The 27,355-nt window shown below is 45.7% G+C and overlaps 1 protein-coding gene across 1 annotated transcript; it reads left to right on the top strand.

Moving 5' to 3' along the window:
* The first annotated feature begins 801 nt into the window (after window positions 1-801).
* LOC141154531 (olfactory protein-like) lies at window positions 802-27,355 on the top strand. Its single transcript, XM_073640594.1, has 8 exons — window positions 802-1,064; window positions 20,025-20,168; window positions 23,933-24,069; window positions 24,174-24,244; window positions 24,384-24,494; window positions 24,748-24,849; window positions 26,762-26,787; window positions 27,272-27,355. Exons 1-7 carry the CDS (start codon window positions 999-1,001, stop codon window positions 26,785-26,787), a joined length of 657 nt encoding a protein of 218 aa, XP_073496695.1. The 5' UTR covers window positions 802-998; the 3' UTR covers window positions 27,272-27,355.

Here is a 27,355-nt window from a genome sequence, read left to right as displayed (position 1 = left end):
AGTGGGCACCGCTGTCTGAGTGCGACACTCCTAACACCAGCAAGATGTGCACTACCTGCTATAAAGTCAGTGCCTTGTAGCCTGTATGGAAAGCCACAGCTGCATTAAGAATACATCAGGCTTCAAAGCTAAAATCTCCCAGTATTCACTGCATAGTCAGTGTCTGCAGAGATTTATATTCTGTATTTACTACACCAAAGTGTGAACACTAATCTCATGGAGGGAAAAATGCTCCCCTGCATTATATGAGCTCAGCAAAAATGGTAGGGGTCTGTAAACAAGCTAGTGAGTGCAGCTATGGAGTATAATACAGTAGGTACCTCAGGATCAGTGCAGGATAGGTAATGTAATGTATGTACACAGTGACTGCACCAGCAGAATAGCGAGTGCAGCTCTGGAGTATAATACAGGATGTAACTCGGGATCTGTACAGGATAAGTAATGTATCAGCAGAAGAATGAGTGCAGCTCTGCAGTATAATACAGGATGTAACTAAGGATCAGTACAGGATAAGTAATGTATATACACAGTGACTGCAACAGCAGAATAGTGAGTTCAGCTCTGCAGTATAATACAGGATGTAACTCAGGATCAGTAATGTAATGTATGTACACAGTGACTGCACCAGCAGAATAGTGAGGGCAGCTCTGCAGTATAATACAGGATGTAATTCGGGATCAGTACAGGATAAATAATGTATGTACACAGTGACTGCACCAGCAGAATAGTGAGTTCAGCTCTGATCAGCTGTTGCTCATTGTGGTGATTGTGGGAGTGGTGGCTGCAGATCCTGCTGTGTGCTCCTGAGGTCTGTGAGAATCAACACCTCTTCACCTGAGGATCTGCTCTCTCTCCTATCCAGGGAGGGAGTGGGATTCCTGGAGCCAAGTCCCAGGCTTCAGCTTCCCGAACTAGGCTGGCAGGGGGCAGGAGAAACCAGCAACCGGCCTGCACATCGGAGGACTCAGGGGTGAGACGCTCCACCAGGAGTCGCAGCAATGTGGCTCCTACTCCCCCCGGGACTGTGGAGACTCCTAGAAGCTGCAAGGCTTCCAGCATGGAGGGTAAGCCTGACAGCGTTCATGATGGCACTCCTTCCAGAGGAAAGCTCAGTGCTCACGGAGGTGAAGCCGACCTCACTGAGGAAGGTTGGGGGCTGCAAAGTCCCCGGGAGTCTGTGTCCACCTATGCCTCCCGGATCATGATCCACCTCCGTGAGTATGAAGATGCAAGTAACCTCGTTAGGAGGCTTCGGAAGAGCTGCGCTGCACAAGCGCCAAAGCTGCAGGGGCCTCCAAATCGAGGAAGGCTAAACTCCAGGCGGAGGTAAAGAGGCTCACCAGTGAGATTCATGTGCTGGAAGTAAGGTAAGCTACCATCAGAGAGCAGAGTGGTCCGTTTAAGGAAAAACTAATCAATGAAGACTGCTTCACAGAAATGGCTGATAACAGAGAGCAAAGGCAGATGGGGCTGCAGCCTGAGAGCCAGGTGGATGATGAGAGTGATGATGACCAGCAGAAAGCCCCACCTGGCAGCCTGCAAAGTCACCCGCAGGCCACATGCTGCGAGCTCCCTGCAGGACAGGCGACAATGACATCCGGTCGCAGTTCTGCCGGCACTGGGGAGGACAGTGACAGCAGCGGCCGGGGAGGGGCGCTAATGGCAGAAATAAAGCTCCTGGAGTCCCCAGTGTGCCTCCAAAACTTCCATCTTGGTGACGATCTACCAGAAGAGGCACCTGGGGGCCACAAAAAGGCTAAGAAGATCAAGCCAAAGCTGCAGGAAGCGGTAAGCTATGTATATGCCCCCCTCCCTGTACCCCCTGAGTCGGTGGCAGGCTCAGCTCGCTGCATAAGCCCAGTTGCCCAGCCCAGCCCGGGTTCTGCTGTGGATCGGGTGCAAAGGCGCGGGGAGATTACACAACGTGGTAGTGAGGCGCAGAGCTCCGTCTCTGCTTGTAGTAGCGGGGACGCAGCAGAAGGTGCATCAGCTGAGAGGCTGGACAGTGAGGGTGGCCTGGCAGCGGGCGTTCGGTCAGGCCACGATGCTGTGGTGCGCTCCTCAGTGGGAGGGGGGGAGCAGCTAGGTGTCGGGGGCAGCTCCGGTAGCCTTGGCGCCTCTAAATGCTGTTGCCGCTGATCACTTAGTTGAGAAGTGGCAGCAGTGTGAGGGGGCTGTCGGGGCTGAGCGTTCCAGTCCTCCCACAAAAGTGCTATTTTGTGCTGGCGTCGCTGGTCCGGAGGATCCTGATGCTAAAGATCAGCGGCGCCTCACAGCTGCTAAAGATCAGCGGCGCATCATACCGAATGCCATACAGAAAATACCGACTGATGATGTGGAGGGCACACATAAAACCAGGGGTGAGGTCGCCTCCAGTTCTATGGAGGTGACTGAGCCCCTTGTGCCTGATGATGCTGAGGTCAAAATGTCATCCACCATTGTTACTGGTCCAACAGGAATGTATGTGGTGGTGGGTGTGAATGAGGCCAATTCATTGTCTAGTGGTGTGGTTGCTGGTTTGGTGGAGGGTGAGATGGAGGTGGGTAATGGTGATGCTGTTGGGGTTGATGTAGTCACTGGTCCGATTGCCCCCCCGGTGGTGGCAATACCTGTCCAGAGTTATGCCAGTGTCACCGCCGGGGCAAATAGGGCATCCTCCTCCTCCTCGTCTCCGGGCTTTGGGGACGGCATGTTGCAACGGCGCCTTCTGGAGGCTCTAAAGAAGGGGGAGAGATCACTAATGGTAGAGGGTCGAGAGATTGATCTATCCTTCTGGATAGAGAGGCATGGCCTCGGGGCCTTCCGAGAGCAAAAACGGGGGGATACAGTGTGGTCCCTCCCAACAGCCGGGCCAGGCAGTGTGCGTAGGAATGTGGTCCATCTTCGGTGGAGGGGCAGTGATGCATGTCCTCCAAGGTCTAAAGTTGTGGAGCTCCTGCTGAGGATGGGCTTCAAGGCGATTGACATCTACGCCTTGATACATCCCTATTCCATGCCTGAGTTTGATGTCAGCTTTGTTCGGCCGGAGGGGCTTGAGCTATTCTGGACGAATTATGAGTTAGCAAAAAATGAGCCCGGCTGGCGCGACTTTGCCGTTCAGGCAGTGTCTCGCCAAAACCAGATCAAGAAAGTGATCGTGATGACTTGTAACGAGTCGCTTTCTTGTTATTACATCATGACGTGGCTTGGTCGGTATGGAGAGGTGATGGAGATGCCAAAAAAAAACCGCGACGAGTTTGGTATCTGGTCAGGGGCCTGGAAGTTTATGGTAAAACTTCAGCATTCAGGTTGTACGGTTGCCCACATTCCATCATCTGCCTTCCTGGGTAGGGATCGTATCCTGGTCTTCTACCAGGGGCAACTGAAGCTCTGTCACAGGTGCGGCGACCCCACACACTTCAGTGCAAACTGCACTGTGCAGAAATGTGCATTGTGTGGGGGTGTCGGCCATCTTGCTGCCTCTTGTGTGGAAATTAGGTGCCACCTGTGTGGTGAGTTAGGTCACCCATTCAGCCGTTGTCCTCGCTCCTTCGCTAATGCAGTCGAGACCCCGGTGGGAGAAAGCCATGAGGCCGATTCTGCTGGGTAGGGGACTAGCAGGTTTGGGGGAGCTGAGGGGCCAGGGAAGAAAAGCAATAAAAAGACGCCTGCCCAGCTGACGCGTCTAGACAAGCGCAGACAGGAGAGGGAGCAGGGCGAGCCCCGGGCTACTGGGGCAGCCCCTGTCCTGGATGCCAGGCTTGCTGCTGAGGCCCCGATGGATGATGAGTTGGATGAGGAGGTCAGGAGGATCCACAGAGAGGAAACCGCCTCTGCCTCAGAATCCTCCCGTTATGAAAGTATGGATAAGGATAATAAGCGTTGGCTAGAGGACAAGCGTAAGCTCGGCACCAAAAAGAAGAGAAAGAAGGGAGATAAAACATCTTCTCCCGCTCTGACCAAGGTACCTAAGGAAGGTAAAACTGACTCCCCTCTAGTTGGTCTTTCTAACCGGTTCCAAGCCCTTGATAACATCTCTTCCTCCGAAGAGGAGGCTGAGGGTGAGGTTCCGACTTCGGTGAAGCTTACAGGGAGTGCCGAGTCTCCTTCTCCTGGGGATGCAAGGTCCTTGGGGGGAGGGACGGGCCCAGAGTCCAGAGACGAGGACGAAAAAAGAAGGAAAGATGTGGGAATGGACACCTCTGTGTCATTAAAGAGGGGGAAGGATTCCTCGTCTGAGGCAGAGGATAAGGGGAGTAGGAAGAAGAAAGCCATCTAACTCAATCACCAATGATGGCGGTACCCACGCCATTGACACTGGCGTCCATTAATGTCTCCAGCATTAAGTCAAATATGGCTAGATTTGCGGCCTTTGATTTTCTCAGCCGACATTTTTTTTTTGCAAGAGACCAGGCTGCCAAATATGGCAGAGGTGTTTATCGCTAAGAGGGAGTGGAGACTCGGCCCTTCCTATTGGTCTCTTGCGGCCAAGCCGTATAGCGGAGTGGAGGTCCTTTTTACCGCACCGGTAAAATGCCGACGGGTTATTGAGTTAGAAATGGGGAGGTGCCTGATATTAGATGTCCTCATGAAGGGACAAGAGCTCCGGCTCATTAACATCTATGGTCCCCAATCTAAGTGGGACGGGAAGTGTCTTTTTATGAGGATCAAGCCCTACCTTTATACGAGTCGGCCCGTCGTTTTTGGAGGGGACTTTAACACTGTCACGAGGCCCTGGGATAGAGGAGGTTCCAGAGACAAGCTGACTTATGATAGCGTTGTCTTTAATAGTATAGCTAGTGAGGTTCGCCTGCTGGATGTCCACATCCGGCACACCGCAGGCAACGAGGGGTTCACCTATCATAGAGGTAACTGTAGGTCCAGGATAGACAGGTTTTATTTAAAGGAGGAAGCAGTCTCTTCAGCAGTATCTGTTGTTGAGGTGGAGTTCTCCGATCACTGTTTGATTTTGTTTTCCCTGAATGTTACAGAGACCCCCCGGATGGGAAGAGGCTTTTGGAGGCTCAATTCATCTCTCTTGGAAGAAGCGGAGATAAGACAGTCCTGTGAGAATTTTCTTCAGAGCCAGGTACCCTTACTGAATCTTTGTAGTAGTAAGTCAGAGTGGTGGGAGATGTTCAAGAAAAGGGTGGCGAGATTCTTCCGCCAGCTCTCGAGCCTCAGGAGCCTGGACAGGTACCGCCTGTATCAGGGCCTGAGGAGGAAACTCCAGCATCTTTTCTCAACTGGAGGTAGCTGCGAGGAGATCTCCAGAGTGAAATCTTTGCTAATGAGGTGTCAGTATGATAGACACGCATCTTTGGTTTTTGAGAGGGATTATGGGAAGTACTGCTCGCCCGACCCTTACAGAAACTGCAAGATGTCAACGAATAGTAAAGTTGTTACAGCACTGGTTGACACTGCGGGTTCAATGAAAAGATCCAGATCAGGGATCCTGGAGGTCGTCAGATCCTTCTACTCGCACCTCTTGGGGAAGAGGGATCTGGATTGGGATGAGATGTCGGCTTTTCTGGCTGAAGCCGTCCACGAACCAGGGGTAGACCCCTCTCTTGGTGTTTTGACAGAGATGGTCAGGGAAAAGGAAGTTAAGTTGGCGATTGAAGGGCTTGCCCTAAAGAAATCTCCTGGTCCAGATGGCTTAACATCTGAATTCTATAAGACCTTTAAGGACACCTTGGTTCCCCTCTGGACTGAGGTGTTCAATGAGTGTCTTTCCTCGGGCACTCAGCCAAAGTCAATGAGGAGGTCTGCCCTGATCATCTTGTCAAAGGATAAGGACCCATTTTGCATTGAGAATTGGCATCCCATAGCGCTTCTCAATGCAGACAGGAAGGTTTTGGCAAAGGTGCTGTTTAATCGGCTGGTGAAATTTGTGCCCCGACTCCTTTCGGGAGCCCAGCATTGCTCTGTTCCGGGCCACAGTACAATTAGTGCTGTACTCTGTGTCCGAGAGGCGGTGGAGCAGGGTAGGGCTGGCCACTGGAAGGGGTACATGCTGTCATTGGACCAGGCAAAAGCGTTTGATCGGGTTAATCATGAGTACCTCTGGTCTGTCCTTCTGAGGTATGGCCTGCCGGGGGGGTTTGTTGATTGGCTTAAGATCTTGTATGCTGGGGCAGAGAGTTTCCCGCTTGTGAACGGTTGGATTGGCAGCTCTTTTGAGGTTGGATGTGGTGTTCGCCAGGGTTGTCCCTTGAGCCCGCTGCTGTACGTGTTTGCGATTGACCCACTTCTTAGGAGGGTGGAGCGTGGACTGTTGGCTGGGATCGGGATGGACCGGGCAGCACCGGAAGCCACTCTGAGAGTGGTGGCGTATGCCGATGACGTCACCGTTTTTTTTTCCTCTGATGGGGATGATGGGGAGGCAGAATGGCTGATGTCAGAGGTAAATCGCTACTCGGAGGCATCCAGGTCTAAGATCAACCGGGATAAGTGTGAGAGTCTCTGGCTGGGAGGAGGAGATCCTGGTTCTGATATCCCGGACACCCTTCCAGGACCCAAAGTCTCTGCAAAATTTCTTGGCATTGAATTTGGCCAGGGGGATTACCTAAAACAAAATTGGGACAGCAGGCTAGAGATCGCCACTCAGAAGGTGAACCAATGGAAGGGTTGGTCTCTGATCCTAAGGGAAAGGGTAAACCTGATCAAAACTTACCTGCTCCCTTTGCTGATCTATCTGGGCAGTGTGTGCATCTTGCCGGAGCCTCTCTGGACTCGGGTCTACAGTTTGTTTTAACAACTGTTATGGGGGAATAGACTGAACCTGGTCAAGATGGAGGTTACTTACCGTACGAGGAGACTAGGAGGGTTGGCTATGGTCAACCCTGTGGTATTCCTTGTGAATACCTTCATTAAGATCAATATTGCAAACCTCTGGAAAGAGAGGGCTCCTTCGTGGGTATTCTCCTGTAGGAGATGGTTTCAGCCTTTCTTCCAAGAATGGGAGACAGGAGGGCAAGTGAAGGATCTACGCACACCGCATGGACATCTCCCGGCTTACGCTACCGTGGTTCTGAAGGTAATTCGCCGGTGGGGTCTGGGAATGTGGGAGGTCAGGACTCTGCCAAGGAAGCCCCTTAAAAAAAGTGTTCTGTTGACCCATTTTCAGAGGCCTCTGGCGCTCAGGGATTACCCAAGTCAGGATCTTGGGGTAGGTCTGCATCTTTTGAATTCTATCAGGATCCCCTCGAAGTTTTGGTACTTGGCGCTGCTTCCATGGGAAACTGTGTGTGAGTGACAAACTGAAGTGTAGGAGCTCTGAGGACAGGAACTGTCCGCGGGAGCATTGTGGTACCACTTACTGCTTCGTTGTCCCTTTAACACAGAGGTGTACAACAAGGTGGGCGCCTCCATTGGCTGGCCCCGGCTGGCCGGTCTCTCTTATGCGGAATGGGCCTATGGAGCATTCGGGGACCTGGGTGGTCGGGACCACTGCACCTTATTTCTAGTTAGCACAGTGGTTAGATATCACACGTGGAGCGCACGGTGCTTAGTAACGACGCAACGGAAAATCCTCCCAGTGGACGATGTGTTTAGGACCATACTCGGAGACCTGGTGAAAGTGAGTTCTCTGGAGTATGAGAGACTGGGTACACAAAGGGCCGCTCTCCTCTGGAGGGGCTTTTCTTTTAGTGTGCCCTAGTCTGGTCATCTCCTCTCCTGGTGGTGGGCTGCTGCTGACACCATAGATTTTTGTTTTGAGTAGTAGACAGTGATGTAGGGCTGCAGGCACCGAACTTGGGCTTTGTTAGTTGTGGTTATTGTATTGTTTGTTATTGTATTGTTTGTTTCTGTATATATTGTATATAAGGATATGGATTTGGGTGTAGGTGTTAGATTGGGTGGTGGGAAAAGGGGGGAGGTGGGTTCATCTTGTGGGGCTTTGGGACACTGGGTATTTGGGTGAAAAACTTGCACTGCCTGATCTGGCCTATAGACGTTGGACATGGACTGAGGCATGAGACGCAGGACCAGCTCTCAGGTCAGTGCCAGGGTTGGGAATGGTGGGTGTGAGTGTGGGGTGTTTTGTTTAGCTTGTATATATTTGTATAGTTAGTATTTATTTTACATTAATTAAAAAAAAATGTTTGTATATATTTTGGCAGCTATTGTTTATTTTGTTTATGTTTATTTTTTTTATTGTTTGTGGTTATTATTTTCTTTGGTAACCGGACCAGAAGTCTGTAATATGAGTAGTTATTATTGTGTATATATGTATAATATGTGTGTGAGGAGAGGGGGAGCGGCAGGACCAGTTTCATTACATTGTTTATTTTTTGGTTGTTAATTTTGTTATGTTTCTGTTATTATTATTGTTATGTTTTTCATTTTTATAATAAAAGATCTACAGGATGTAAGTCAGGATCAGTAATGTAATGTATGGACACAGTGACTACACCAGTAGAATAGTGAGTGCAGCTCTGGAGTATAATACAGGATAAGTAATGTAATGTACAGTCGTAGCCAAAAGCTTTGAGAATGAGACAAATTTTAGTTTTCACATTTTGCGGCTTCAGTGTTTTTAGATCTTTTATGTTGGATGTTCTATAATTACTGAAGTACAATTATAAACTTTTCAGAGGTATTTCAACTTTTATTAACAAAATACACCAAGTTAATGCAACGCTCAACATTTATAGTGTTGACCCTGATTTCCCAGACTTTTGCCTTTTGCCCCCGTAGCTGGATATCAGTTTCTGGGCCAGATCATGACTAGTGTTGAGCGAGCACTAAAATGCTCGGGTGCTCGAAGCTCGGGCCGAGCTCACTGTGATACTCGGGTGCTGGACCCGAGCAACGAGCCCAATGTTAGTCTATGGGAGACCCGAGCATTTTTGCGGTGGCACCCCCGGCAGTCTGTAGAAAGCCTAAAAAGTGCCCAAAACTATAGTGACAGTGCTCAAATGACATGGGGACAGCATGGGGATCGCCCCAGGAAGCATTTCTGACCCCCAGGTCACTGCTGTCAACAACGAGGTCAGAGGAATTAAGCCACTTTTACGGGCTCACAAGAAAACGTTCAAAAACTAAACTGAAACGGTTTTCCTGTGAAATATGTTAAGGAACTTCCTTTCCAGGGTAAAGACTTGTGTATAAGGTAAAATAAATAACCAAAAACAAAAATACTCCTCCACACCTTGGGCTATGTTCACAAGTAGCATTTTTTATGCGTTTTTGCACTTTTGTATTGCTTTCAACCGTGACAAATGCACTCACCGGGAAATGTCATTTTAACATTTTACAATCTTATCTGCCCATGTGCTGTGTGGCACATGCATACAGTGCTGAAAAGACATGGGAACAGCATGGGGAAGACCCCTGGAAGCATCTCTGACAACCAGGTCACTGCCTAAAAGTGTGCCCATCAGAAGTGATCCTTGCCGCATCAGAAGATGCTGACTTGCAACTATCCCCATGCAAGTCCTTGTCCCAAGGCAGTGTTCAATTGTACCTCCCCCATTCCTTGCAATGCAAGCGCAAGTATACAGCCACCCCCAGGCTGCAATACCATACTGCTTGCTTGCTTGCACTTGAAATTGGGCCTTGGCTGCGCCGGCGGCCTGGTATCCATACTCAGTCCCAAGCCGCCGGGTGGCCGGGTGTCCACGCTTGGTCCCCAGCCGCCAGGGGGCGGTCGGGTGTCCATAAACGGTCCCCAGCCGCCCCTATTTGAAGGACAGCCTAACCACAAACACGTGGACAAGTGAATGTGGCCAGGGATGGTCCATCTGACTGACGCCGTTAATATTGTGGAAGCCGGAACACAGTTGGACACTGGGATGCAACACGTCCTGCAGACATAGAGGATTGAGGGTCCTGGGTCAATCAGGCTTCAACACAAAGTTCAGAAGGTAGACAGCAGCAGTGGTCGGCCTCCTACACAATGAGTAAATTATTCATGATCATGAGGCCATCCATCTCCTTAGCTTTCTGTTCCTTGGAATGCAAGCGCATGTATGTAGTAGCGGCTAGGCCTGAGGTGGTCAGAGTTTTGGCGCATATCCTACCTCCTCCGAGGATTGCTGGATGTTTTCCTACTACTATCCCAGTTCTATGACTCCCGTTAAAACAAAGCTTCAGGTGATGAATGATGGATGAGGTGGTGGCAAAGGAGAAAGAGCAGGAGGAACAGGGACCATTCACATCAATATCAGGCCAGTCAACCACACGTCTTGTACCAAAAGGAGCGGTTCGGCAACACAGTTATAGGGCATACAGTGAGTGCAAAGCGTACCAAAAATTTCGAGGCAGTCCAATGCCCCTTGGAAGTGACATGGAGGTCAGAGGGCCTAAACTAAAGCGTTTTTTCCATTTATAGCAAATGGGTCTCCTGTACACTGTTGGCCTAAGCAGTGAGGAAGGCTTTCCAAAAATTATGAGGAACTGCAATGCCCCTTGAAACAGACGTGGATTACAGCGTACTAAAAACCTTCTACCAATTATTGGGGAGTGGGTCTCCTTTAGTGTTCGCCTATGCATTGAAAAGCAAAAGCTAACTAAAATTAGGAGGAAATGCAATGCCCGTTGGAAGAGTCGTGGAGGTTAGAGGTAACTAAAAACAACATTTCAATGCCCCTTGGAAGAGCTGTGGAGTTCAGAGTGGTTTAACAAGACAGTTTTAATGCCCGTTGGAAGAGACGTGGAGGTCACAGAAGCTTAACAAGACGGTTTTAATGCCCCTTGGAAGAGACGTGGAGGTCACAGTAGCTTAACAAGATGGTTTTAATGCCCCTTGGAAGAGACGAGGAGGTCACAGTAGCTTAACAAGACGGTTTTATTGCCCATTGGGAGAGACGTGGAGGTCACAGTGGCTTAACAAGACAGTTTTAATGTCCCTTGGAAGAGACGTGGAGGTCACAGTAGCTTAACAAGACAGTTTTAATACCCCTTGGAAGAGTGGTGGAGGTCACAGTAGCTTAACAAGACAGTTTTAATACCCCTTGGAAGAGTGGTGGAGGTCACAGTAGCTTAACAAGACAGTTTTAATGCCCCTTGGAAGAGTGGTGGAGGTCACAGTAGCTTAACAAGACAGTTTTAATGCCCCTTGGAAGAGTGGTGGAGGTCACAGTAGCTTAACAAGACTGTTTTAATGCCCCTTGGAAGAGACGTGGAGGTCACAGTAGCTTAACAAGACGGTTTTAATGCCCCTTGGAAGAGACGTGGAGGTCACAGTAGCTTAACAAGACAGTTTTAATGCCCCTTGGAAGGGTGGTAGAGGTCACAGTAGCTTAACAAGACGGTTTTAATGCCCCTTGCAAGAGACGTGGAGTTCAGAGTAGCTTAACAAGACGGTTTTCATGCCCCTTACAAGAGCCATGCAGTACAGCATATTAAAAACATTATTCCCATTATTGGGGAGTGGGTGTCCCATAGTCTTTGCCTATGCCTTCCAAGCAAAAGCTGCCAAAAATTAGGACGGAGGAACTTGCAATGTTGGCAACACGGACCACGGTCACCCTGGTGGTATAGTGGTGGTGGAGGCTGAGGATAAGGAGAAGAGCGAAATACAGCCGAAATGAGGAAGCGTATACCCATGTGTGGGTGTGAAGCGGTGCATGGGAATACACTTCCTGAAATAACACAGCGGATTTGACTTTATGTTACTCTGCTGTCATTTGGTGGTAATGAGAAGTCTGGCCCAATCCAGCCCTTGTTCATTTTGATAAGGGTCAGCTTGTCAGCATTGTCAGTTGACAGGCGAGTGCGCTTATCAGTTATAATTCCCCCAGCGGCACTAAAAACACGCTCCGATAACACGCTAGCGGCAGGGCAGGCCAGGACCTCCAAGGCGTACAGAGCGAGTTCATTCCAAGTGTCCAGCTCAGATACCCAATAATTAAAAGGCACAGAGGAATCACGGAGGATGCTGGTACGGTCGGCAAGGTACTCCCTCACCATCTTTTGAAACTTTCCACTCCTTGTGAGAGTACCTTGCGCCTCAGGGCCTGCAAGCTGGGCGGGTCTCAGAAAACTGTCCCAGAATGTTGACAGTGTTCCCCTGCCTCTGCTGGATTGAAGTTGCGTCTCTCTCGCCTGTACGCCTTGGTTGGTCAACGAACTGTGACCTCTGCCGCTAGAGTGTTCAGATGGGAATTTTTTAACAGTTCTGCAGCAAGGGCCTTCAGGTACTGCCCCATTTTTGTAGACCTCTCCACCTCAGGAATAAGAGAGTGAAAGTTCTCCTTGTAGCAGGGGTCTAAAAGTGTCACCAACCAGTAATGACTGTCACCCAACATTTTGACAATGCGAGGGTCACGGTTAAGGCAGCGTAACAAAGTCAGCCATGCGTGCCAGACTGGTAAAGGGCAAGACTTCCGTGTCCTCACCAAGATGACGACTGATCATGCTCTCCTCCTCCTCCTCACCCCCTGTCCTCAGGCCACCCTCACTGAACCGACGGTATGACAGTTGTACAGGTACTACCGTCTACAGCGCATGATACCAGCTCCTGTTCTTCCTCCTCCTCCTCCTCCTCTCGCTCATTGTCCCCAATGCACGTTGGGATGAGATGAGGCTGGGCTGTGTGTAATCACCCATTACGGCTTCTTGATCCATCTCATCATACTCTGGCTGCAATGCCTCCTCTTTAATTCTCTGCAGAGAGCGTTGCAAAAGACAGACAAGTGGAATGCTGACGCTAATGATGGCGTCATCGCCACTCACCATCTTGGTGGACTCCTCAAAGTTTGTCAGGATGGTACATATGTCAGACATCCAAGTCCACTTCTGAGGTCTTATGTGTGGAGTCTGACCTGAATATCGACGGCCTTGTTGCAGCTTGTACTCCACAACTGCTCTCTTCTGCTCACAAATCCTTTGCAACATGTGGAGGGTAGAGTTCCAACATGTGGGGACATCACACACCAGTCGGTGTGCAGGAAGCTGCAAACGCTGCGGCAACACAGCAAGGGCGGTGGAAGCTGTAGCCGACTTCCGAAAATGAGCTGACAGGCGGCGTACTATGACGAGCAGATCTGGCAACTTGGGGTACGATTTAAGAAACAGCTGAACCATGAGGTTAAGCACATGAGCCAGGCATGGTACGTGTGTGATCTCGCCTCGCCTCAGAGTCGCCACCAGGTTACGGCCATTGTCACACACGACCATGCCTTGATGTAGGTTCAGTGGTCTCAGCCACAGATCTGCCTGCTCTTTCAAAGCTGTCCACAACTCACAAGCAGTGTGAGGTTTATCACGTAAGCTTATGAGTTTCAGCACAGCCTGTTGCCGCTTGGCTGAGGCAGTACTGCAGTGCTTCCAGCTTGTAACTGATGTGGTGATATCTGAGATGGAGGCTGAACATGAGGAGGAGGAGGATGCGCAGAAGCTGTACACTGTGGGGGCAACTCTGACTGACATAGGGCCCGCAATCCTCGGTGTGGGGAGGATGTGTTCCGTCCCAAGGTCCGACTGGATCCCAGCTTCCACTATGTTTACCCAGTGTGCCGTCAGGGAGATGTACCGTCCCTGGCCACAAGCACTTGTCCACGTGTCCGTTGTCAGGTGGACTCTCCCAGTAACTGCGTTGTTGAGGGCACGGCAGATGTTTTGGGACACGTGCTTGTGTAGTGCGGGGATGGCACACCGGGCAAAATAGTGTCGGCTGGGGACCGAGTACCGAGGGACGGCCACCGCCATAAGGTTGCGGAAGGATTCCGTCTCCACCAGCCTAAAAGGCAGCATTTCCAACGCAAGCAGTCGTGAAATGTGCAAATTTAGGACTGTGCCCTGTGGGATGTTGGCCGCGAATTTGTGCTTTTGTTCAAAGCTCTGGGATATGGACAATTGAACGCTGCGGTGGGATGTGGACGTTGATGCTGTTTCTTGAGAAACTGCCATAACAAGTGAAGACTGAGAGGAGGGGGCATCTTTGCATGCAGTATGGACAGGGGACTGCCTTGCACTCACAACAAGGGGTTCTCTTACACGCACAACAGCAGAAGAAGCAGTGGTGACACCCGCTGACACTGGTCATGGACCCTGGGGTTCGTCCCACAAAGTCGGGTGCTTTGCTGACATGTGCCTGATCATGCTGGTGGTGGTCAGGCTGGTAGTTTTGTCACCCCTGCTAATGTTGGCATGGCAGGTGGTACAAATGGCCTTTTTGGGGTTATCAGCAGAGTCTTTAAAAAAATTCCAGACTCTGGAAGACCTACGGGTTGTACTGGCAACGTCCCTCGTGTTGGTGTTACGGGGAACTGTTGCCCGCCTTCTGTGAGCGGCTACCACACTGCTTCTTCCTGCCTGTTGGGGTACTCTGCCTCCCTCCCCCTGTGTGCTGCTGGCCTCGCTCTGCGTGTCCTCCTGCCACGTTGGGTCAGTTACTAGATCATCCACCACCTCCTCCTCTTCCACTTGCGCACCACGATCCTCCTCCTCACTTCGTGGCAATTGTGTCTCGTCATCATCCAGCCCTTGTGACAAATTACCAGCGTCGACTTCCTCTGGCCGTGGCTGTTCAAATATTTGGGCATCGCTACATGGGATCTCCTCTTCCGCCACTTCAAGCGGAGCAGGCGAGGGGCACAAATATGGAAATGGACCAGTGAACAGCTCTTCAGAGTGTCGAACTATGGGATCAGTTGCTGTCTGACGACAGTCGGCATGGTGGGAGGAAGGAGCATCAGGGTGAGGAGGAGTATGCGGTCGAGACTCATGGCTACTAAAACTTGACCGTGTGGAAGACAGACCGGAGGGGGTGGTGCCCAGGTAACTGGAAATATTATCTGCTATCCAATTAATAACCTGTTCACACTGACCAGTTCGCAATACTGGTGTTGTAGTGTGCTTCCCTAGTAATTCGTTCAAGATGTGGGAGCGAGAAGATGTGGCTGTTGGTTGTGGCACATTTTCACCTTGGCCACGGCCCCGTCCTCTACACGCACCATCACCAGAACGTCCAGTTCCACGTCCCTTGCCACGCGTCTTGCCCATTGTAAATGAAGTAAAATAGCTTACACTCGCACTATCAATGGAAAAAGGGTAATAAAAAGGAGATTAGAACCATGGAAGAGGAAAACCACAGTTCTATTTCTCTGGCCTACACCAGAATCTTTTAAACAGATATATTTGTGTCTGAACAATCAGCGAGACACTATTACTGTTTCTTTTACGGAAAAAAGGCCAAAAGCAGGATAATACAGAGATTTGAACCGTGGAACTGCAAAACCACAGTTATAGTTATCTGGCCTACACCAGACTCTTTTAAACAGATATATTTGTGTCTGAACAGTCAGCGAGACACTATTACTGTTTTTTTTTTTTACGGAAAAACAGCCAAAAGCAGGATAATACAGAGATTTTAACTGTGGAACTGCAAAACCAAAGTTCTAGTTATCTGGCCTACACCGGACTCTTTTAAACAGATATATTGGTGTCTGAACAGTCACAGACACACTCAAGTTTTTTTTTGGAGGGGGGGGGGATACCAAAAGGTTAATAAGACGTGTATTTGTACAGTCTGACTGAGGAAAAAAAAAAATACAGGATTTAGATGAAAAAAAAAAAGGATTTTTCCTGGCCCCTGAAACCGGGGGATAAGTCTAGCAATTTGACCAGAAGGAGTTTGTTGGTATAACCACTGCGTCTCCTATACAGCCTGCCTGTCTGATATCTGGGATGGATATTAGTCCTGAGAAGGACTGTTTGTTTGATTTGGCAGGCTTGAGAGACCCTACACTACCTATTTCGCACTATATATCTCTCCCTAACTTGGCAGCACTGACCCTACACTGTCTGATCCCGGGTGACTGTGTCCAAGATGGAGGCGCCCGGTTTTAAATACTCGAGGTGACGCTGTGCGGCCAGCCAATCACTGTAATGCCCACAAACAACATGGCTGCGGCATTACAGTGACTGGCTGGCAATCCCTGCATGTTCATTGGCTCTGTAAAGAGCGCCAAACGTGCAAGGCGGAGACCCGAGCTCCCGCCCGAGTAACCCGGAAATGCTCGGTGCTCGCCAAACATCCCGAGTAGCGTGATGCTCGGGCGAGTACCGAGCAGTGTCGAGCATGCTAATCAACACTAATCATGACTGATGACCACCCAATTCTTGTCTCATCAGTGCTGGGAGTTTATTGCAATTTCTGTATTTTTCTTTGTTGCTTTTTGATGACTGACCACAAGTTCTCATAGGGATTCAGATCTGGAACATTTCTGGCCATGGATCCAAAATGTTAATGTTTTGTTCACCAAGCCACTTAGTTATCACTTTTGCCTGTGAAATTGTCTCCATTATGCTGGAAAAAAACATCACCACATTGCTCGTGGATCATTGGGAGAAGAGGTTTAGATCCCATTATTTATTCATGGCAGTCTTCTTAGGCAAAATTGTAAGCGAACCCCCTTCCATGGATGAATTTTTTTATGCCAAGGAATTACCTTGAAATTCATTTGATTGTTCTTCATAACAAGCTAGAGTTAATACAAATTACCACTATAAAAACTGAAGCCGCAAACTTTGTCAAAAACAAAATTTGTGTCAGCCTCAAAACTTTTGACCACATTTATATGTTCACAGTGAACTGACTGTTCTATGTACATTATGTCTATGAAATGGTGATTAACCCCTTTCTGACGTGATCAGCAATAGTACGTCGCACTGGCCCAGGCCTATTGGACCAGGTACGTATTATTACGCATCACAGGATCGCGCCCGCACACAAGTGGTGCAGGGCGATCGCCGCCAGGTGTCAGCTGATTCTCACAGCTGACACCTGGTGCTATGTAATAGGAGCGATCAAGCACCGCTGCCGGCACATTAACTCCCGAAATACTGCAATCGAAGTCGATCGCTGCATTCCAGGAGCAAGGGGAGGTAAGCGCTGCTTACTTACCTCTTCTCTGGGGTCCCGCGCTGTCTGTGCCGGGTCCCAGTGGTTGTCATGGTGACCCGATGTCGTCATGACAGCAACCGGGTCACCAGACAGCAGGAAGTTACTTTGATCATGCGCAGTGCGCAGTCGAACTAACTTGTGTGTGCAGGGCTGCAACCTGGATAGCATAGAGCTGGTGCTGCATCTATATGCTATACAGGCGATGAGACTGCAAAAAGTGAAAGTCCCATAGCTGGACAAAGTATACAAATAAGAAAATATCAGAAAGTGAAAAAAAAAAAAAAAAAGAAAAAAAATTGTAAAAATATAAAAAAATATAATCCAAAAAAAATAAAAATATACTGCACCCATAAATAAATATTATGAAAACAAACAAACAATAAAAGTATACATACCGGTATTTGGTATCGCCGCTTACGGAACAACCTGAGCTATAAAACTGTTCCACCAGTTAACCCCTTTAGTGAACACCGTAAAAAAATAAAATAAAAAACGAAGCAAAAAAATATGCTTTATCATCATACCGCCAAACAAAAAATGGAATAAATCGCGATCAAAAAGATGAAAGTAAATAAAAATGGTACCGCTGAAAACATCATCTTGCCCAGCAAAAAATAAGCCGCCATACAGCTCCATCAGCTGAAAAATAAAAAAGTTATAGCTCTCAGAATACAGCGATACAAAAAAAAATATTTTTTTCTATAAAATAGTTTTTATTGTGTAAAAGCGGCAAAACATAAAAAAAAAAGATATAAATGTGGTACCGCTGCAAACATACTGACCAGAAGAATAAAGCTGCCTTATCAACTTTACCACACACAGAACGGCATAAAAAAGTAAAACAATTCCTGAATTGGTACTAATAAAACATCGACTTGTCCCGCAAAAAAACAAGCCATCACCTGACTGTCAGCTGAAATATTAAAAAATTATAGCTCTCAAAATATGGCGATGCAAAAACTAGTCTTTGCAAAAAAAAAGTTTTTGTTTTTTTTTTTACTGTGTGACAGCTGTCAATCATAAAAACCTGATATGAATCTGGTATCGCTGTAATCGCACCGTCCCGAAGAATAAAGTCGTCTAATCACTTACACAGCACGAGGAGGGGCGTAAAAAATAAACGCTAGGGTTGTGCTAGGGTTAGGGTTCTGCCAGGGTTAGGGTTGTGCTGGGGTTGGGATTTTTTCAAAAGCAAAGAAAAAAAATGATGACGATATGGCGACTAGTGTTGAGCGCAAGTGCTCGCTACATGAGTTTGCATCAAGTGCTCGGATATGCACCGAGTATCGCGGGTGCTCGAGTGAGATGATTGAGTCTCTGCCCCATATGTTTTGCGGCTGTAATACAGCCAAAATAACCTTTCGGGGATCGCCTGCCATGCAACGAGCGATCCCAGCATGTTTTTTTTGGGTGTCTAATAACCGTGAAACATGTGGGGCGGGGACTCAAGCATCTGAGATACATTGTGCATACCTGAGTACCCGATGCAAACTCAAGTAGCGAGCACTTGCACTCAAAACTAATGACAACGTATTCAATATGATGACCTAATGCTATCAAATTCTGTGTCATACCTCTGGGTTCAAAATGTTCACTATACCCCTTGATAAAATCCTTGAGGGTTCTAGTTTCCAAAATGGGGTCACTTTTGAGGGGTTTCCACTGTTTAGGCACATCAGGAGCTCTCCAAACGCGACATGGCGTCCACTCTCGATCCCAGCTAATTTTGCATTTAGAAAGTCACACAGTGCTCCTTCCCTTCTGAACCCTGCTGAGTGCCAAAGCAGTGCATTTTACCCACATATGGGGTTTCAGCGTACTCGGGAGACATTGCACAACAGTTTTTGGAGTTAATTTTCTCCTCTTTACTTTGCGAAAATAAAAAATTTGGGGCTAAAAGATCATTTTTGTGGAAAAAGTTAGATTTTTTTATTTGTACGGCTCTACGTTATAAACTTCTGTGAAGCACCTGATGGTTCAAGTTGCTCACCACACATCTAGAAAAGTTCCCTGAAGGGTCTAGTTTCCAAAATGGGGTGACTTGTGTTTTTTTTTCACTCTTTAGGCACATCAGGGGCTCCCCAAACTCAACATGGCATCCACTAATTATTCAAACAAATTTTATATTCAAAAAGTCAAATGGCACTCCTCTTCCGAACCTTGCCGTGCGCCTAGTGTTTTTTTCCCCACATATGGGGTATCTGCATGCTCAGGAGAAATTGCACAATTAATTTTGGGGTCCTTTTTCACCTGTTATCGTTGCGAAAAAAAATTAAATTCAGGTCTAAAGTAACATTTTTGTGAAAAAAAAAAAACAGTTCATTTTTTTCTTCCACGTTCCAAAAATTCCTGTGAAGCACCTGAAGGGTTAATAAACTTCTTGAATGTGGTTTTGAGCACCTTGAGGGGTGCAGTTTTTAGAATGGTGTCACTTTTGGGTATTTTCTGTCATAAAGGCCCCTCAAAGTTACTTCAAATGTGATGTGGTCCCTAAAAATATAGTTTTGTAAATTTTGTTGGAAAAATGAGAAATCGCTGGTCAACTTTTAACCCTTATAACTTACTAACAAAAAAAAAATTGGTTCCAAAATTGTGCTCATGTAAAGTAGACATGTGGGAAATGTTATTTATTAACTATTTTGTGTGACGTCACTCTGATTTAAGGGCATGAAAATTAAAATTTTGAAAATTGCTAAATTTTCTGATTTTTTTCACAAATAAACGCAAGTCATATGGAAGAAATTTTACCACTATCATGAAGTAGAATATGTCACGAAAAAATCTCAGAATCAGGGGGATCCGTTGAAGCGTTCCAGAGTAATTACTTCATAAAGTGACAGTGGTCAGAATTGAAAAAATTGGCCCGGTCATTAATGTGCAAACCACCCTCAGGGGTAAAGGGGTTAAAGATATACATAAAAAAATAAAATTGTATTTTTACGGCTAAAAGTTAAAATACAGAAATATACACAGTATATCGCACTTATTGTAAGGATATAGTTAAACATAAAAAAATAATGGGTTAATTTTAAGGTTTTGGCAACTGCTGCTACATAAACTGAAACTGATCCCGCATTAGAAGCACAACCAAAGACTTCAAGTCGCCTATTACATAACGTACTTACCTTCAACAATTGTTTTTTTATCTCTTGATTATTTTTCTTGCTACCAATCTGTGTATAAATAGCAATGTCGAGTGTCAAGAACCTCACATCAAAGCATCATCACAACTGCAATCATGCTCCAAGTCACAGCAGCCATCGTACTCCTTCTCTGCATCCAGTGCCAGGCTGTAGATATAAAGGAACAAGAAAATTTTGATGAGAACAAGGTAAGGGATATTTACTATCTTTTTTTCCTCCCGTACAAGAATAAGAATATAACTACTATAATACTGTACCTATGTACAAGAATATACAGTGGGTATGGAAAGTATTCAGACCCCTTTCAAATTTTCACTCTTTGTTTCATTGCAGCCATTTGGTAAATTCTAAAAAGTTAATTGTTTTCTCATTAAAGTACACTCTGCACCCCATCTTGACTGAAAAAAAACAGAAAGGTAGACATTTTTGAAAATGTATTAAAAAAGAAAAACTGAAATATCACATGGTCATAAGTATTCAGACCCTTTGCTCAGACACTCATATTTAAGTCACATGCTGTCCATTTTCTTGTGATCCTCCTTGAGATGGTTCTACTCCTTCATTGGAGTCCAGCTGCGTTTAATTAAACTGATAGGACTTGATTTGGAAAGGCACACACCTGTCTATACAAGACCTCACAGCTCACAGTGCATGTCAGACCAAATGAGAATCATGAGCTCAAAGGAACTGCCCAAGGAGCTCAGAGACAGAATTGTGGCAAGGCACAGATCTGGCCAAGGTTACAAAAGAATTTCTGCATTACTCAAGGTTCCTAAGAGCACAGTGGCCTCTATAATCCTTAAATGGTAGAAGTTTGGGACCACCAGAAGTCTTCCTAGACCTGGCCATCCAGCCAAACTGAGCAATCGTGGGAGAAGAGCCTTGGTGAGAGAGGTAAAGAAGAACCCCAAGATCACTGTGGCTGAGCTCCAGAGATGCAGTAGGGAGATGGGAGAAAGTTCCACAAAGTCAACTATCACTGCAGCCCTCCACCAGTCGGGCCTTTATAGCAGAGTGGCCCGACGGAAGCCTCTCCTCAGTGCAAGACATATGAAAGCGTGCATAGAGTTTGCTCAAAAACACATGAAGGACTCCCAGACTATGAGAAATAAGATTCTCTGGTCTGATGAGATGAAGATAGAATTATCACCAAAAAGTTCTAAGTGGTATGTGTGGAGAAAACCAGGCACTGCTCATCACCTGCCCAATACAATCCCAACAGTGAAACATGGTGGTGGCCGCATCATGCTATGGGGGTGTTTTTCAGCTGCAGGAACAGGATGACTGGTTGCAATTGAAGGAACCATGAATGCGGCCAAGTACAGAGATATCCTGGATGAAAACCTCTTCCAGAGTGCTCTGGACCTCAGACTTAGCCGAAGGTTCACCTTCCAACAAGAAAATGACCCTAAGCACACAGCTAAAATAACAAAGGAGTGGCTTCAGAACAACTCTGTGACCATTCTTGACTGGCCCAGCAAGAGTCCTGACCTAAACCCAATTGAGCATCTCTGCAGAGACCTGCAAATGGCTGTCCACCAACGTTCACCATCCAACCTGACGGAACTGGAGAGGATCTGTAAGGAAGAATGGCAGACGATTCCCAAATCCAGGTGTGAAAAACTTGTTTCATCATTCCCAAGAAGACTCATGGCTGTACTAGCTTTTGAGCTTTTGAGGGGGCTTCTACTCAATACTGAGCAGGGTTTGAATACTTATGACCATGTGATAATGCAGTTTTTCTTTTATAATAAATTTGCAAAAATTTCTATATTTGTTTTTTTTTTTCAGTCAAGATGGGGTGCAGAGTGTACTTTAATGAGAAAAAAAATGAACTTTTTAGAATTTACCAAATGACTGCAATGAAACAAAAAGTGAAAAATTTAAAGGGGTCTGAATACTTTCCATACCCACGGTAACTACTATAATACTGTCTCCTATGTACAAGAATATAACTAGTATAATACTGCCCCCTATGTACAAGAATATGACTACTATAATACTGCCCCCTATGTACAAGAGTATAACTAGTATAATATCGCCTCCTATGTACAAGGATATAACTACTATAATACTGCTTCTATGTACAAGAACATAACTAATATAATACTACCCTCTATGTACAAGAATATAACTACTATAATACTGCTCCCTATGTACAAGAATATAAGTGCCATAATACTGCCTCCTATGTACAAGAATATAACTACTATAATACTGCCCCCTATGTAGAAGAATATAACTACTATAATACTGCCCCCTATGTACAATAATATAACCACTATAATACTGCTCCCTATGTACAAGAATATAACTACTATAATACTGCTCCTATGTACAAGAATATAACTACTATAATACTGCCCCCTATGTACAAGAATATAACCACTATAATACTGCTCCCTATGTACAAGAATATAACTACTATAATACTGCCCCCTATGTACAAGAATATAACCACTATAATACTGGCCCTATGTACAAGAATATAACTACTATAATACTGCTTCTATGTACAAGAACATAACTAATATAATACTACCCTCTATGTACGAGAAAATAACTACTATAATACTGCCCCCTATGTACAAGAATATAACTACTATAATACTGCCCCCTATGTACAAGAATATAACCACTATAATACTGCTCCCTATGTACAAGAATATAACTACTATAATACTGCTCCTATGTACAAGAATATAACTACTATAATACTGCCCCCTATGTACAAGAATATAACCACTATAATACAGCTCCCTATGTACAAGAATATAACTACTATAATACTGCTCCTATGTACAAGAATATAAGTGCTATAATACTGCTCCCTATGTACAAGAATATAACTACTATAATACTGCCCCCTATGTACAAGAATATAACCACTATAATACTGCTCCCTATGTACAAGAATATAACTACTATAATACTGCCCCCTATGTACAAGAATATAACCACTATAATACTGCTCCCTATGTACAAGAATATAACTACTATAATACTGCCCCCTATGTACAAGAATATAACCACTATAATACTGGCCCTATGTACAAGAATATAACTACTATAATACTGCTTCCATGTACAAGAACATAACTAATATAATACTACCCTCTATGTAGAAGAATATAACTACTATAATACCGCTCCCTATGTACAAGAATATAAGTGCCATAATACTGCCTCCTATGTACAAGAATATAACAACTATAATACTGCCCCCTATGTAGAAGAATATAACTACTATAATACTGCCTCCTATGTACAAGAATATAACCACTATAATACTGCTCCCTATGTACAAGAATATAACTACTATAATACTGCCCCCTATGTAGAAGAATATAACTACTATAATACTGCCCCCTATGTACAAGAATATAACCACTATAATACTACTCCCTATGTACAAGAATATAACTACTTTAATACTGTTCCTATGTACAAGAATATAACTACTATAATACTGCCCCCTATGTACAAGAATATAACCACTATAATACTGCTCCCTATGTACAAGAATATAACTACTATAATACTGCTCCTATGTACAAGAATATAACTACTATAATACTGCTCCCTATGTACAAGAATATAACTACTATAATACTGCCCCCTATGTACAAGAATATAACTACTATAATACTACCCCTATGTACAAGAATATAACTACTATAATACTGCTCCCTATGTACAAGAATATAACTACTATAATACTGCCCCCTATGTACAAGAATACAACTACTATAATAATGTTCCTATGTACAAGAATATAACCACTATAATACTGCTCCCTATGTACAAGAATATAACTACTATAAAACTGCTCCTATGTACAAGAATATAAGTGCTATAATACTGCCTCCTATGTACAAGAATATAAGTGCTATAATACTGCCCCCTGCCTTCATGTATTCAATAACAACCATTACTGCTGCTGTCTCCACAGTTTATGGGTAAGTGGTTTGGTATTATCGCAGTATCAAACTGTCCTGTGTTTAATCTAATGAAGAAGGACATGACTATGCCGATCATCGGTTTTGAGAAGGATGGCAATACCATGAAAAGCAGCGTGGCTTTCAAAACGTAAGTGGTCATTATACAATGACGTAGAAGAATCATTTGTGGATCCATTGATGATGATGATGATGTATCACTACCAAATTTCTTTATTTCCTTATCTCGTTTAGAGCTCAGGGCTGCCAGCAGATGGATTCCACTATGGAGATTGTGGACAGCGGGCACTACAAACACACGTCAGGTTAATTTCTTCAGCCTTGTATTATCATTTTCATCTCTATTATCTACTGTGGTTATATAGTACTAGAATTGTAATTAGGAGCATACTGTGACATCCTGGTGCATTGCACATGATAATGACTCCCATCGTTTCTGCACAGTGCATGGAGATAATGAGGTCATGATCCTGAAAACAGATTACACATCGTATGCTATGGAATACACAAAGACCATCCATGACGGACATCAATGCATAACCCTCAAGCTGTACGGTAAGGGACCCACAGCAGTGGTACAAGCCACTGACCCTTGGTCATTAAGAGGTTAAATCCGGTATAAGGACCCGGCTCTCCCCCAGCTGCAGCTGAAGACGCAAGGTGCATGCCCTCAGCCCTGGCATCTGCCCAGGAATAAAACTGCCCTGTAGTGCACCCACAGAAATCAATACTGAAATAGCAGGGAGCTGCTGGGACGGACGTGTCTGATGCTGCGGTGTAACTGGTTTTCATGGTTTTCTTTCCTCAGGAAGAACAACTGAGCTGCCAGAGATCATAAAAAAGACATTCATGACCGGTATCCACACTATGGGCCTGACGGACGAGGATGCAGTGGTGTTACCAGGAGGAGGTACAGAGGAAATGGGGATATGGCCTGTAACTGGGATATAGGACAGTAATATGGGCTGTAACTGGGATATAGAACGGCAAAATGGGTTGTAACAGGGATAAAGGATGGTAATATGGGATGTACGGATATAGGACAGTAATATGGGCTATAATTGGGATATAGGACGGTAACATGGGCTGTAACTGGGATATAGAACGGTAATATGGGTTGTAACTGGGATATAGGACAGTAATATGGAATATAGGCCAGTAATATGGCATGTACGGATATAGGGCAGTAATATGGGCTATAAATGGGATATAAGACTGTAATATGGGCTGTAACTGGAATATAGGACGGTAATATGGGCTGTAACTGGGATATAGGATGGTAATATGGACTGTAACTGGGATATAGGATGGTAATATGGGCTGTAACTGGGATATTGGTTGGTAATATGGACTGTAACTGGGATGTAGGATAGTAATATGGGCTATAACTAGGATATAGGACAGTAATATGGGCTATAACTGGGATATAAGACTGTAATATGGGCTGTAACTGGAATATAGAACTGTAATATGGGCTGTAACTGGGATATTGGTTGGTAATATGGGCTGTAACTGGGATATAGGATGGTAATATGGGCTGTAACTGGGATATAGGATGGTAATATGGACTGTAACTGGGATATAGGACAGTAATATGGGCTATAACTGGGATATAAGACTGTAATATGGGCTGTAACTGGAATATAGAACTGTAATATGGGCTGTAACTGGGATATTGGTTGGTAATATGGGCTGTAACTGGGATATAGGATGGTAATATGGGCTGTAACTGGGATATAGGATGGTAATATGGACTGTAACTGGGATATAGGATGGTAATATGGGCTGTAACTGGGATATTGGTTGGTAATATGGGCTGTAACTGGGATATAGGATGGTAATATGGGCTGTAACTGGGATATAGGATGGTAATATGGACTGTAACTGGGATGTAGGATAGTAATATGGGCTATAACTAGGATATAGGACAGTAATATGGGCTATAACTGGGATATAAGACTGTAATATGGGCTGTAACTGGAATATAGAACTGTAATATGGGCTGTAACTGGGATATAGGATGGTAATATGGGTGGAAATTGGGATATAGGATGGTAATGTGGGCTGTAACTAGGATATAGAACTGTAATATGGGCTGTAACTGGGATATAGGATGGTAATATGGGTGGAAATTGGGATATAGGATGGTAATGTGGGCTGTAACTAGGATATAGAACTGTAATATGGGCTGTAACTGGGATATAGGATGGTAATATGGGTGGAAATTGGGATATAGGATGATAATATAAGCTGTAGCTGGGATATAGGACAGTAATATGGGAATATATGGGATATAGGAAAGTAATATGATTAAAATTAAGGTCTTGCATGATGACAACTTCGTGCACTTTCCATTCATCAGTGAAATGTCATCACAACAACCAGACAGAAGTAATCACACTATTAAAAAAATGCAAAACTTTTGGTCGCGCCTGTAGGACAGTAATATGGGGATGTATGGTCTAGAGGATTTTGATAAGGGACTACATAGGATATAGGATTTGGAGGGATCTTCTCTTGCATATAAGATTGTGGGTGTGCGGCTATTTTGGCTGGGGCTAGATGTGACTTTGGCTGTGACACGGGTTGCTCTGTGCAGCAACCACTGGGATACTTGGACCGAGGCAAGCAAGTCGCAAAGTCTGAACAAGTTGGACTTTTTTGTGACTTGCTTTTCGCGGCGGTGGTCCCCTAGGGGCTGCCATGCAATCTCATTCACCTGCATTACGCCATGTAGCAGCCGCACAGCGCGTCGCCCTCTAGACCCAGCCTTCATCTCACAATGTCTGACACCGTCTGTTCTGTTTTTCCTCTTTTCTCAGCTGACTGTGAGCTGAAAGGATATTAGGTAAGTTTATGAATGAACGTCTGTCCTGGGAGGAATATACATCAGAATCCTACAGTGTCAGAAGCGGAGAGACAATGATGAGAGTCCGGTGATTGGGACAGCAGATCGTCAGTCATTATAACAGGAGGCCACCGCTGGAAGCTACGGGGCCCCTGGAGAGAAGGGCCCAACAAATATGTAATTAGGCTTTTCTCCTCCCCTGGTATTGGGATGTTAGAAAAGCAAGGAGTAGGAAATAACACAAAATCACAGAAGCGAGGGGTAAAGAAACAGAAGAACCTCTGGTACCGGGGGCTTGTGGGGTAGTGGCATGATCCAGCACTAATCTAGAGCCCCCTCACCTGTAGCACCCCTTACAGTCATCCTACAGGGCTCTATCATAGATGTGCATCTGAGTCCACGGCTTCTACCAATATTGACTGTGTGAAGGGAACAGCTCCAGGATCAACCACCTCTGACCTTCTGTCCTGTTTATGTTTTACAGAGATTGCACCAAGCAAACCCCTCACATCCCCCGATAATCACACCCCACGCCCCGCACCCCACTATATCCTCATCTTCAAGATCC

This window comes from Phyllobates terribilis, unplaced genomic scaffold (genome assembly GCF_046119375.1).
Source record: "Phyllobates terribilis strain yellow unplaced genomic scaffold, ASM4611937v1 Scaffold_7__3_contigs__length_470593459, whole genome shotgun sequence".
In the NCBI taxonomy this organism is placed as follows: domain Eukaryota; kingdom Metazoa; phylum Chordata; class Amphibia; order Anura; family Dendrobatidae; genus Phyllobates; species Phyllobates terribilis.
This window is presented reverse-complemented; position numbering and strand designations above follow the sequence as displayed.